Source organism: Agelaius phoeniceus, chromosome 1 (genome assembly GCF_051311805.1).
Source record: "Agelaius phoeniceus isolate bAgePho1 chromosome 1, bAgePho1.hap1, whole genome shotgun sequence".
In the NCBI taxonomy this organism is placed as follows: Eukaryota; Metazoa; Chordata; class Aves; order Passeriformes; family Icteridae; genus Agelaius; species Agelaius phoeniceus.
The window spans coordinates 120,216,912-120,230,251 of NC_135265.1; the positions used below are offsets into that span (position 1 = coordinate 120,216,912).

Below are 13,340 nucleotides of genomic sequence, written 5' to 3' on the forward strand. Positions count from 1 at the left end.
CTTCCTTAACTATGTTTCCTCCAAGATGCCACCATTTTGGCTGAAGAGCTCAGCTCTGCCCTGCCGTGGTTCCTTGTGGTTCCTTTTGGAGCCAGATGGAACCACCTGTGACGGACTCAGGGCAGGCCCAGCCTCTTCTCACCAAGCCCACCTCCCTGCCAACACATTGGCATGGACATCCACTACAGTCCTATTCAATTAAAATATTTTTGGAGGTAGGGAAGGAAGCTTGCCGTCTCACATGCACACCAAACCCCCACTTTTGTAAAATAAGACTTAGAAAAATGTGTAAGCTAGGATTCAGCTGGCTGTTCCTTGGAGACTGGTTACTAGACAGCCCAGGTTATGACTGATCCCTGAGTGTGGGCTATTCAGCAAAGCTGCTCTTTTAATTAGGGCAATGTTGTGAGCAGGACATGTAGCCAAGGATAATCTTCTTCTGTGTCTTATCCATTGAATATGATTGCAAATGTTTTCATTGCATTTTTCCACAATTTAGATTGCAAGGGGATAATTTGGCAGAGAGGCCAGAAGATGTCTCCATGGTATCTCAGACATCTGAGCCAGCAGTGTCAGACTCTGATGGTAAGTTATATAAATATTTGCTGCTCATAAAAAAACCCCAAACATCAACATCTTGAATTTGAGAGTAGGGGTTATGTCTGTAAAAGATGAAACACTTCCAAGAGAGTGTTTCTGGGCATTTGAACTCAATCATTTACACTTCAAATCTGTTCAAAGAGCCACTAACATATTTTTTGTCATGGCCAATTAACACTCCAGAATAATTCCTAGGCTTATCTTGAGAGGTTCACTGGGCCAGAATTTGTTCTTATTAGACAGATTTTATGTTAGCACACTAACATTTAAAACAGCTTAATAGCATAGGCATGGGCTGTTCATTGCTGCTTTTATGCCAAAGAATGGTCTTTGAAATATTTAATTTATTACTACACATGCATCCAGATTATTCAAATGTTTTACAGTAGAAAGAAAGAGTTTATAAAATAACTCTGCAAAACATTTTTTCCCCTCATACAAACATGTTCATATGTTGGGTTAATCTGCAGTCAGGACACTCAGGCTTATTTCAATTTCTTCTCAGGTTTTTGAACTGAGTAACACCTGAAATGTTGAAAAAGGCACTTCATAAAGGATATCTTTCCAGAGAATGCCCAGCTTTCCTATGAAAGATAAAATTGATGAAGGTTAACTTTATCTTAGCTGCTGCTGTTATGCAGAGGGAAACAAATACAGGTTTTGACAGTGAATCTGCAAAGATTCAGTCCATTCCCTTACTGTCGAACCAGCCGAGCCTACAAAAATTGTATGTTTTGATTTGCAGTGTAGTCTTCAGCAGCCATGGACAAGTTAGCTATGGTGATCAATTAACACAAAAAACCCTCCAGAATGTATTTTTTTAAATTATCCTACTCTCTGTCTGCTATCTAATGCTATTGTATATACTATTAGATATCACAGCAACCTGAGTTTTCACTCATTTCTCTTGCCTCATTTGTAAACCAATCATTAGTAACTAATATGTCTTTAAAGATTAATTTTTCCAACTAATTTTGTGAGAATGTGTGGTTTCATGCAGTCAAGACACTGGCTTTTCCTTTTATCTGCCATTGATCACCTAATTGAACAAGGTAATAGGACACTTAGAATCTCAAAATATGATGTCCTTACAGTCTTCATTAAGATTGTCAGCAAGAGATGCTCAGACTGGTGACTTTATTCAAGCTCTGTGAAAGGAAGGCAAAATTCTATTGTTGTGAGAGTCATTCCCAGAAAGGGAGGTGGTGGTGGCTTGCTTGGGAAGGGAATATCCGTGCATGGTATTATTGCAGCAAAAGCAAATAGATTGGTAAGAAAGACATGTGGGAAAAAGCTCTACAGTTCACAAAATAATTTTTGAACAGATCTCGTCCTTGCATATTCCTTCCTGTGTACCTTTGCTCCTGAAGTGAAAGTATGCCCGCTTTGCCATGTCGTGTTATAAAATTGCAGGCTTCAATTAAATGGTTAAGTGTTGCTAAGTGGCAGCAATACCAGGATTAAAGAAGGTGAAACTATCAGAAAATACTGGATGCTGTGTAATATTGGAGCTGGATCTTTCATGGTCACAGAATGTGGAGCACAAAAGTGCTGCAGCTGTTCTACCTTCAGCCACTTCATGTGCTTCTGAATACTCTGCAGTCAATATGGCTACAGAGAAGATGGAAGATGCTTTCTTTAAAAAAACACCACATTCAATAAGATGCAGGGAGTAAAATTTAGATAGGAAGGTGGGGCACACATCTATCTGTCTATGAATATACATGGACCTGTTAGTCATGTAGCTAGAAAATAACAAGGGCTCTCGGGCAAAAATATTGAGGTCGATGGTAAGGTAATGCCAAATTTCTGTCAAGAGGTGCCCTCAGAAATGTTCAGTGTTTTGTAACATATGGTTGAGTCTTTTTTTCCTAAAATGTTGGCTAGTGTTACACTTCAGTTTGAAAAAAAAACACAGCTGGATTTCACAAGTAGGTACAGACTATAAACAGACACAGAACTCAGGCAACTGCCCATTCTATCAATCCTCCCTGTAAATGCAGCACAATATTTGCTCTCTTTGCATCTGATACTTATTTCCAATAAATATTATTATGTATGAGAGGATGATTGAAAAAAAACCCCATAAAGATATTGTTAAAAAACCCTAAGTAACCAAGGCATTATTGCAGTGAATTTTTAGTTATGTCCTCTTACAGATGTATTACATCATGAAATAGTGACTAGCAAGCTTCACTTACCAGGTTTATTTGAATTTATGTTCTGCTATTTATCAGTATCAGTGACCTTAATGAGGGAAAAGTGCAATGGGAAGTGCTGATGCAAACCATTCATTCAAGAATAAGCAAGCAAGGTGCTGATGCACAACAAAGTTGAGAGTAGCTTTCTTTAGATAATGATCTGTTTCTGTTGTTAGATCTGGAACATCTCTCCTGTGAATTTCAGATGAACTAAGCTCAGAAGTAATTGGGCAGAACATCTGATCTAACAGCCCTTATAAATAAGCCTCATTTTAAGCAATTCCACCTTCTAAAGTTAATGCAGGAGCTTATGTGAGAAGATCATGTGCAGCATCAGACACTATATTGACTCTGCTGACAATCTGGATCTGGTTCTACTTAACCACTACACTGATTTCCCTCTAGGATAATCCTGCTGAATTGGACAGGCTTGTGTTTGATCTAAGTAGTAAAAATGAGAGGTAGGAATCAGGTCTCAAGATAGAAAAACACAAGACACTTAAAGCTGCAGTTTCTTTCCACTGTCCTAAACTATACCTCTCAAAAATGTTTCCCTTTTTCATTAGACCACTTCACAAGAATGAACTCAGGGAAGAATTTAATAGGTTCTTGATTTTGATCAGAAGCAGCAGCATAGATGACTGCATAGCAAACTTTCCCTGTACATGCCAAGCTTGTCTGGTTTGTCTCTTTGGTCAGTTCTCCACTGAGCCTTGCTCTTGTTCTGTGGAGGTGGATGGGGAGAATTGCTGAGGCTTCAAAAGATACACACTACAACAGAATTGATCCAGAAAAATCTACATGCAACAGCCCCCAATGTGTTTTTCAGGTTGGTGGGATTGTAGAAGCAATTCACTTCAGTATTTTGGGGGGCTTTTAGATATGTAGAAATAGTATCCCTTAGGGATAATTGTTCATTTACTCCCAATTTCCTATAAGTACCATACAACCTTGTTTTACTTGTTTCATTCTCTTCTGCTGAAATGTACCTTACCCTTTGAGCGAAGCCATGATATAAGGCAGGAAAAAAAGATGTTATTGCAAATACAGCTTTTGCAGTCTGTGCATCCTTGCAGAAGTAAGTTTAAAATGCAGTAATGTATTAGGGAGTAATCTCCTAATATAGGATAAATAAAAAGTACAAGACTTCTAAGCCACTCCTCAAGTATCTGTGAAAAGCTGTTTATTATGTGAGTTTCTTTGCATGTATTGTGCAACTCCACATATTTCTGGGGTGTGGGCAAAGACTTGTTTCTTTTGTGAATCCCCCTGGAATAATATTGGACCAAAGATAATAGGCTCTGTGGTACTTATGCCTCTTATGCCAAATGTGCAGGTATTTCCCATTTTATTGTGCTGTTACATCTACAGCTCTACAGATTATATTGTGATATATAATACTTAGTTTGCTAAATAAATTTTGCTAGAGCAAATTTCACATCAGTAGTTTATTCCTTTCAAATAGGAGTCACTGCTTTTTTGGGGTGTTTGTATTCTGGTTGGTTTGTTTGTTTTTGTTTGTTTTTTTTTTTCCTTTCAAGTGTCATTATAGTAGAAAGTTCAAGAGACATGAGGATGTAGAGGAAAAGTTTGGAATTGGGGATGTTCAATGAAAACATGAACATATGAAACACATATAGTGTTGTTCTGGGTGGAACTGCATGACCAGGGTAAAAAATTAAGGATGCAAATATGTGGGAATTAAGATTGAGAACTAGATAAGGCAATGGCAAAAGTGTGGCATCATCTCTCAATTCCCACACAATTCCCTGATCATAACTTTGTGTTATCATCACCTCTTTGCCCTCCACATCAATTTTTTTGCAAATGAATTGGTAACCACAGTTGCCACACTTCACAGTAAGTTGTGCTTTCATAGTAAGGATAGTCTGAGATATTTAGCAAATTGGATTCTGGAAACATAAGGACCCTGCTAAGTGTCAGAATGACAGCAGAACACAGGGAAGATCAGGACATCTTCTTTTGTTGGGCTGCTGATGCAGCATCTAAGTGCCTTAGAAGAGTGCTAGGCAAAGAGTGAAACTGCATGGAATGTTACTTGGAAATTTCTTTCTCTGACAGGGTTGCATAAAATCTGTTTTAAGTAATTATACATGCATCAAAGAGACATTTTAGACTCCTCACAAAATTCTGTCATTTTAAAATGTGGCAATATGGGCAAAAGTTATATTTTCAAGGCTTTTAAATATTGTCTAAATTGTCCAAATCCTTTTACTTCAGAAATTTTAACTGAATTAATTGAATATAGTTTTATCCATTTTATTAAAGCTGGAGATCCACTACTCCCTTGTGTAAAGGGTAAACACTATTTAGTTTAAAGAGTAAAGTGAATAAAGAACCTAGAAGATACCTTGGCCACTGAAGGAAGCTTGCTTATCACTCTAGTCATCTTAGAGACTCTGTTCCATGTTGCATTAAGATTGTAAATTAAGATCAGACATAAAATAAAATCCATTGAACTGTAACTGAAAAGTAGCACATTTGCAATAGCCACGTTTACCTTCCCAGCAGTAAATTTTTAGGCATTACATTTTCAAAGTGACTAACACTTACTTGATTAGAGTGATTTACATTTCTCTTGTACCTCTTTGGAACAGCTCAAGTACCTGGGGTTGAAACGCTCACAGAAGATATTAATGAGTTTCAGAGTGCTTCTCAAGTGACAGCATCTGTAAGTACCTTCCCTTATGGGTAATCCTGTAATTTTTAAAATTAGTTTCATAAAAGATAGATTTTGCATAGAGATAAGAGTTGTGTTTGCCAGCACTGTCATCCTAGAGAGAAAAAAACCAAAATTTACGTAACCCTTCTGGATTTTCAGTTCTCTGCTTTAATTTTTTCATTCTAGGAAAGGGGGTATTTTGAAATACGTTATTATAATCTACAAAACCACATGTTGGGCTTGCCCATTGGAAGTGCAGTAATTTTATACATATTCTTTATGTTTTTAAATGCTAGTCAAATACTAATCTTGCCAGATAATATTCAGTTTTAAAAATTGAAGAGAACAAAATAATTCAAACTCTAAATTTCATTCTGAAATATGAAATTTTGATATCTCAACTATAATTTAGATTTCTATCACCATTTGCTTGAAAACTAATATGAACAATTTAGTTAAAATTTGTGGCTAGTTTATTTGTATATTTTAAAAGAATGCAATATTATGCTTGGTAATATCTCCATCTGTTCTTTTCTTTTGAAACTTTAGGAAATCTCTGCAGATATGCAGTTTGTGGAAAACATAACCAGCAGTAAAATAATTTTTAAAGAATTATATAATCGTAATTTTGGTGCTATTAGTATTGCAGCAGGAGTTTGAATGTAGGCTAAAAAAAGGATTGTGGTTTTTTTTTTTTTTTCTTTTCCCTAAGGCAAATAAATTTACAATAGTTGTTCCTTTTTGCAAAATTTTAGACAAGTGTAAGAGGACACATTAATTCCTATTCTGTCTGTTCAGCAATACTGCTTAATAGCACACTTTAATGTTAATATAGGAGGAGAAAGAAGGACTCAGTATTTGTTAGCTAAGGAAAAAAGGGCAATATAAAGAAAGAAGAAAAATGGCAGTGCAGATTGGTCTTGCAGTCTTTCAGGCAGCTGATTAAGCAGTGTGAATAAAGCTAGATAGTTTTCATTGAACATGAAGTATTTACAACCAGATTATTTATCAAGACAGTTGAGGGATATGGAGTTCCAGATCAATTCCTAAAGCTCTTTGAGAACTTGGAGTGCAAGAACCTCACAGAGCATTTGCTGGTATTGGGCAAAAAGAGTAAAGAACAACTTCAGCTGGTGTTGGTTGGAGCTGCTTTTTCAAACCTCCTTTCTGCTTCCCACCAGCAAATAGAGGAGTAAAATAAATTTTTCAGCGTTTTCAGAACTCACATTTCCTTATTGATTTGGACTCATAGCTACAAATTTTGATTTAGTAATTCTGCAGACATGTAACATACGGAGAGAGAAACAAATTAATTGAATTACATAGAAAAAATACAAAGAGAACAAAAGTTAATTATGCTTTTTAGCAAAATCTTGTTACAGAAAGGTACAGCCTTCAGCTGAACAGTTTCACATGTATGCTCTGTGTGTGTGCAGGCTTAGGAGCAAACAAACAATATGTATCTGTGTTCATTTCATGCTCTGGTAGTTCCAGGCTTATTTGAGGTTGCTGGGAGGATGGAACTGCCAGAGGCAGTAGGATTCCCTGGGCTGAGTCCCTGAAAGCTGGCTGGTGTTGTAATTACCAGGGCTGCAAAGAGAGACGAGAGCAGTTGCAGCTCTTGCTCTGCCCATCCATCCTCTCCTCAGGGCAAAGGCAGGTCATTTCACATTCCCAAACTCTTGAAAAACTACTTTGCCTAAGTTTCTAAGGAGCCAGTTCATACTCTTTGGGGGTTTTTTCTGGTGTATTGTGTCTTACTGTTCTTGCTTAAATGGAGTGTAGCTAGCTGATTCTGTACTTTTGTCTCTTTATAACGGCTTGATATCCAGAATTAAAGTCAGCTGTCCAAGGCTTTCTCTGTAACTGTCTCTCCTCAAAAAGAAACAAATGACCCAACAGTTCTCCTTGCCTTTCAGGGCTCCAAAGGAGAGATCTGTTCCATGCTCCCCTAATAATTTTCCATGAGACTTATCTCTTTGGCAATCTTGACATACAAAATATAGATATAAAATTGAGATGCCTCATAGGAAGGCTGTGGAGATAAATGTGATCTTGAAATGGATTTCCACAATCTTTCAAAGTAGTAAGACCTATGCCTATAAACAGAATTGATACCAAAATATATTTTCATGACTTGAATGATTTTTAGATATTTTATGAGATGCAAGATGCGGGAAAAATAGAATACTATGTTGATCAGACTTTTCTCATGAATTTGATAAATTGATTCATGGTATTCCCTCAAATGTGCATATTACAGGTAAAAAATCCTGACATGGGTCAAGGTGTGCAATGTTTTATATTGATACTGCATTCCAATAGGCTAATTTGTGTTTGTGGCTAGTTAAATAGATGATTGTATAAATTCTTCTCTGCTAATGTATATTTGACAAATTTTCCTCAAAGGTGCCTTGGCCTTCAGAGGATAAGTGTTGTGAGAAAAATTGTAGGACAAAAGAGTAAGAATTATGCATAAGGATTTTCAGAAAAAACTTTTGGGCTCTTTTTTTTTCATGTCCCATGAATGAATCCACTTGTAAGATCTTTAATGTGGATACTAAAACAATCTGGATACTGGTACTCAAAAGAGATATGCAACATCTACGTATGTTACATGTTTCATGTAATTTACATTATGGTTATATTATGATTTTCTTGCAGCTTTGTATATTTTTACTGTTCTATTTCTGAATACCCTGGTTTTTGTAGTTAGACCTTTTTATTTATACTTTTTAAAAGAGAATATTTTGCTATGCTGTATTTTTCATTAAAAGAGTTAATGTTGGAAAAATTGAAAACTTAGATTTTAGTGGCTGCACACCCCCAAACAAGCCATTCTGGGCAAATAAGTGAGTAAAGCTGGCAAAAAGCTGGTTGAAGTATTTACAGGAATCAGCACTTTCCCCGAGTGTTTTGTAAGAATTCAAAGTGGAAACAAGCATTCAAAACATCCTTAGAAATCCTAGTTTACTGCCTGGCAAATACTTTTGTGTAACAAAAAGTGCCGGGCAAAATGCAAAATCTTTTTCTTGAGATTTTTTCACTGTGGTGAAAAGTGTTTGTATCAAAAGTGTATCAAAGTTTGATAGCCAAATGTTTAGAACTTTTCCAGAAATATAAAGTAAAACAAGAGTCTAAGAAAATACAGAAGGTATACTAGGAAAAATTTAAGTGGCCTGGAATTCTAGCAGAAATGGAAAAGCAGAGTTGCAGAGGAAGCTGCTAACTTTGCAGTCACTAACAGATAGAAACAGGGCACAATCACTGAGCAGATCACATGGAATAGCCTTTGCCTTCTCTCTGACTTGTTTCTTTTACCACCTGGATCTAACAGGACTTATGCTTACTTTTTGGGAATTTTTATGTGAATCTTGCCTTGCACGTGCACATAAAAAGGTATATTTTTCTTTGTAAATTATCCATGTAAGGCAAAGCAATCCAAATGCAGCAGAAACTGGAAGAAAAAGTTGTCCAACTGCAAAAAGCATTTCTGCATGAATGTGCCTTTGGTTTTTGCTCTTTATTACTGTGCAAAAAATACTGTAATAAAGTGTTTTATAGAAGTGTTTTGTTTTAAATATTTTTTTCCTGTATTCCCTACTGCTTTGAGACATATTATTTGCTTTCATAGAAGAAATACAGACATGGGTTTTCTGTGATGAATGCATAAATTCTTTAATTCAGTTTGTAAAAACTTTAAGCTTCATGCACAAGGAAAAACTAAGCCTTTATTCTTGCTGTCAATATATGTTGAATACAATAATATTACAATGTTGCATGATTTCAGTTCTATTTGTTAGAAATTTTCATAGCTTTTCCCATTTTTCCCCTAGAACAATAATATGAAGTAACTGAATTACTTGTTTGAGTATAATCAACAGAAATCATCCAAACTTCTGCATTTAATTAAATCTATAAACTATTTACTGGGTTGGGGTCACTGTTTGGCATTTAGCAGTTTATTCATTCAAATAGCTATTTCAAGATAGCACTGCCACATCAGGAACAACAGCAGTGCAACTTTGTGGTAGTAGGAAAGTAGAAAGATCATATTTAGATCATATTTATGTGCACATTTATGTTCAAATTAGAAATTTATGAACATATTTATGTTCAAATTGGTGTGTTCCGATACAAAAGTTTTCAAATCCAAGCTGAATTTTGTAATTATATAGAAATTCAGGAGCTTAGAGGTGAAATTTCAGATTTTAACTTCAAAATTTAAATCTTCTATAAAAATAAAAAGTTAATATTAGACTTCTTCAGCTCTTCCCCAGGTAGTAAAAAAATCCCTACACAAATGTGTATGTTTAACCACAGTTAGGTAATTTATCAATATAGGATGGTTAGAAAAGCATAATATTGAAAGCTGATTGAATCTGCTTTCCTAAAAGAACCCCTTTAAGAGTTCTCTCCCAAATTTGCCCTGAACCAAGACACAGGGTTCTTGGGAAATAAGTGATTACTCCTGCAAGTAGTTAGGTAAGTAGATTGAATTGCATATCCTGGACCAAATTTGGTTGAGACCTCCCTTATGTCAAACAAAATCCATAAACTACACATAGATTTTTTTATATACAGGAAAAAAAAAGAGAAAAAAATTATTGGGTGAAAATATTCTTATTAGAAAATATTTCATCTTCTAGACTATAATTCGAAATTGAAAGAATATTCTGAACTTTGGAAAAATATATGTAAGAAAAGGAAATCAATTAATGCCTTGTTTTTACCTGGCTAAAATTTTGTGTTCTTGGGCATGACAAATTCAGAAATACTAATCCAAATAACAGTAAATAGAATTGAAGTTTAGAAAAAATTATTCTGGTTGCATTTCAAAAACTGAAACAAATGTGATTCCCAGGTGACCAGACATTTCCTCCTTCCTGCTTTCCTGTAAACAGAAAAACTGTGTGTAAGTTAACTCGGAGTATAATTTTTTTAGTATAAGGTTTAGTGTAAAATGTGCTGCTGGCTGACTGCCACGGGAAGCCAAAAGCTTGTAATTTCAATTACACGGCATTTCAAGTAGAACAGGCCCTAATGTGGAAGAGGGGATTAGAGGTGGCAGCTGATATTGTAACAGAGCTCTGAGAAGCCTTGTATTTTTACAGTATCAGATGGTTTGCTCACCTTATGTCCTTGAACAGATTATGGAAGCTGAAACATCAAATATTGGGTGACCTCTTTATAGAAAGTGCAGTTAAAGAAAATATTGTACAAAAAATATTTTTTTAATACTTCCTAGACTACAGACAAAATGTTTTGGTGAGGTAATAATGTAAAATTTATTTCAGATAGACTGTCAAGAAATATTTAATTCTGCTGCAGAATATCTGTACTTGCCATCTGCTTGGCCAGAGTGGGAGGGACACTCGTAAACAAATGGTTCAATAAAGAGGTATTGGGTTGTGGGGGTATTTTTGTTTGTTTTGTTTTGTTTTAATTTAGAGGGATCTCTGTCAAATATCTATTTAAGATATTTAAGCTATTCAGCAAAGAAAAGCTATGTTATCGTAGAAAGCTAAGCCCAGGTGTATTCCTTAAACTTTTATCTCCTGAAGCTATCAATAAAATTTCCATTTGATTAGCAAAACCAAGTAGAATCTAAAGTACAATAAAATCACTTTTCATATACTTACAAGTTTGCTAACTAATTTGGTTTCATGTTTTACTCATTTCATAATTATCATTCAGTTTAGGTAGTCTTCCACATCCACTAGGCATGCACAGGAATATCTTGTTTTTACTCTGAAACAGACCAAAATGGCATAGAAATACATGCTGAATAGTTTATTAACACTTTTTTTGGCCAGTAGGGAAGAATAATTTATTTTCTAATAAGTACTTGATTTTCAGGTGGTGTAAGCTAGAGTCCTAAATCTTGGTCTTAGCTGTTCTGAAAAGCTGTACCTCTGTAGAACTCACCAGGTGTCACTGGGTATTACATAGCCCAGGTCAATTCAGCTCAACAGTGAGATGAAAATATTCACATCTGCACTGGCTTTTTTTGAGGGACAAAAGCTGTACTTATTCATGCTGTGTTGCATTGTGCTGCAGATTGAAGCACAGAGAGTGAGCTTGAAAAAACTTTCTTATTCATGACCTCTTTAATTTTTTTTTTCTGTTCCACTGTGATATTCCTGATAAGTTATGGTATTTTCCAGAAGTTTGGGGAATCAGTGATGAGAGGGATTATTTCTGACCTTATTGTGTGTAATTTTTTATTTGAGTGGTAATTTGGCCAAGGGATATAAGGAAGATAAAAACAATAATGAATGTAATGTATGTGAAGAAATGATGATGATACATGAAGAAAGTCACTTAAGAAATTGACAGGGACTTGACCTTCAAAGTTGACAAATGTATCCCAAGTACTTTGTTTGAACATATTTCTGGTGCAGAGCTCACTGCCTCACCTTCAAAGTTTGAAAGTGATGAACAGGACACAGAGTTGTTTCTGCAATTTAGAAAGACAAGAATGTCTTTCAGTAACATCCTCATACTTAGATCTCATTAATCCTGTTAATGCAGATAGGCCATTTATAAATTTTGTGCTAATATTTATAAAGCGTAATGAATGAGCAAGGGCAATGGGAGTTTGGAAGATGCTGAAATAATTGGAAGGATTCCATGCGCATACTTCATACATACATGCTGTATTTTTCAACTACATTCAGTCTGCTGTGATTATCACTAAAGTTAACTGACATTAGTGTTTCATCTCTGCAGTTCCTGGCTAGCAGACAAGGGATAAGTTTTGGTGAAGTGCAGTAAGAATGTTTAAATAAATGGTTTGCAAGCCTGAATCTCTTTCCTAAGTGACATATTTAAACTGCTGCTATGTATCCACTGGAGAGAAGGCACATCAGGGAATTCTGCAAGGGCTGTACAAATTCATTTATCCTTGCATTTGAATTGACCTGCTTCCAAAGCTTTCTTGATAACATCTCCCTACTTTCAGCTTGTGCTTATCTTCTAGGAATAGAAGATTTGTTGCATAAATTGTTTGCTGGAGACACTAAGGACCTCTGTCTGTGTTTATGCACCTAGATGAACTCATAGTCTTAAAATGTTAAAAAATATTTTTTAATGCTAAGTGTTATTTAGAAATATGTACAAAAATTACCTGGGCCTTCCTCCAAAAATGTTGTTGATTATAGCCGTAGAATATTTAGCTTCAGAGAAAGAACAAAAAATGCTTACAGTACAGTTTTAATGAATTCTTATACCCTTTTTTCCCCAGATCATTTAAATTCTCTATTAGGTAAGCATTTAATTGGAAGTTACTATTATTATAAGCATATAATTTGTTATGAAATGAAATTGCTAATAATAAATGTCTCATCTTCCATAGAAACTATAGCAATACTGTTCTGATCTTTTGTGAAGCTATTGCCTGAAAAATGTCAAAAGCTTACGATATTACATAAAATAGAAGATGTGCAGGAAGAGTTACAAAATTTGGGGGAAAATTCATCCAAAGTTGTTCCGGTTTCAGAGTGTTGGAACTGTGTATCTGAAAAGGAGCTTGAATATGTAACAGTGGAGAGCTTCCTGTACTCAGTCACCTTGATTTTGCATGGGTCTTACATGACTACTGTGCATAAAGGGAAGAAGTACAGTAAAAGCAAAATCTACCCAAAACCAGCAGAGGTTTGTAGAAGAGAAAGATAACTCCATTTCCAGAAGCATTTCCAGGACATGGAAAGTGAAATCATCTCATCAGGCTAACCTTTGGAAGTATGTTTTAAGGAGGTCAAGGAGTTACTGAAATCTGATAGTAATTTGCTATAATAAGCTTGAATAGTCCAGTCTAAGAATAATAGATGGGTAATTTGGTTGTCAATTATTGA

The 13,340-nt window shown here is 35.4% G+C and overlaps 1 protein-coding gene across 9 annotated transcripts in view; it reads left to right on the forward strand.

Annotated features, from left to right (window-relative positions):
• Positions 1 to 13,340, forward strand: part of C1H8orf34 (chromosome 1 C8orf34 homolog) — a 151,323-nt gene that overhangs the window by 114,645 nt on the left and 23,338 nt on the right. For all 9 annotated transcript variants that reach the window (XM_077186321.1, XM_077186337.1, XM_077186304.1 and 6 more), the window contains 2 exons: positions 500 to 585; positions 5,420 to 5,493. In XM_077186321.1, the coding sequence (XP_077042436.1) occupies positions 500 to 585; positions 5,420 to 5,493 (160 nt within the window). The remainder of the gene's footprint in view (positions 1 to 499; positions 586 to 5,419; positions 5,494 to 13,340) is intronic.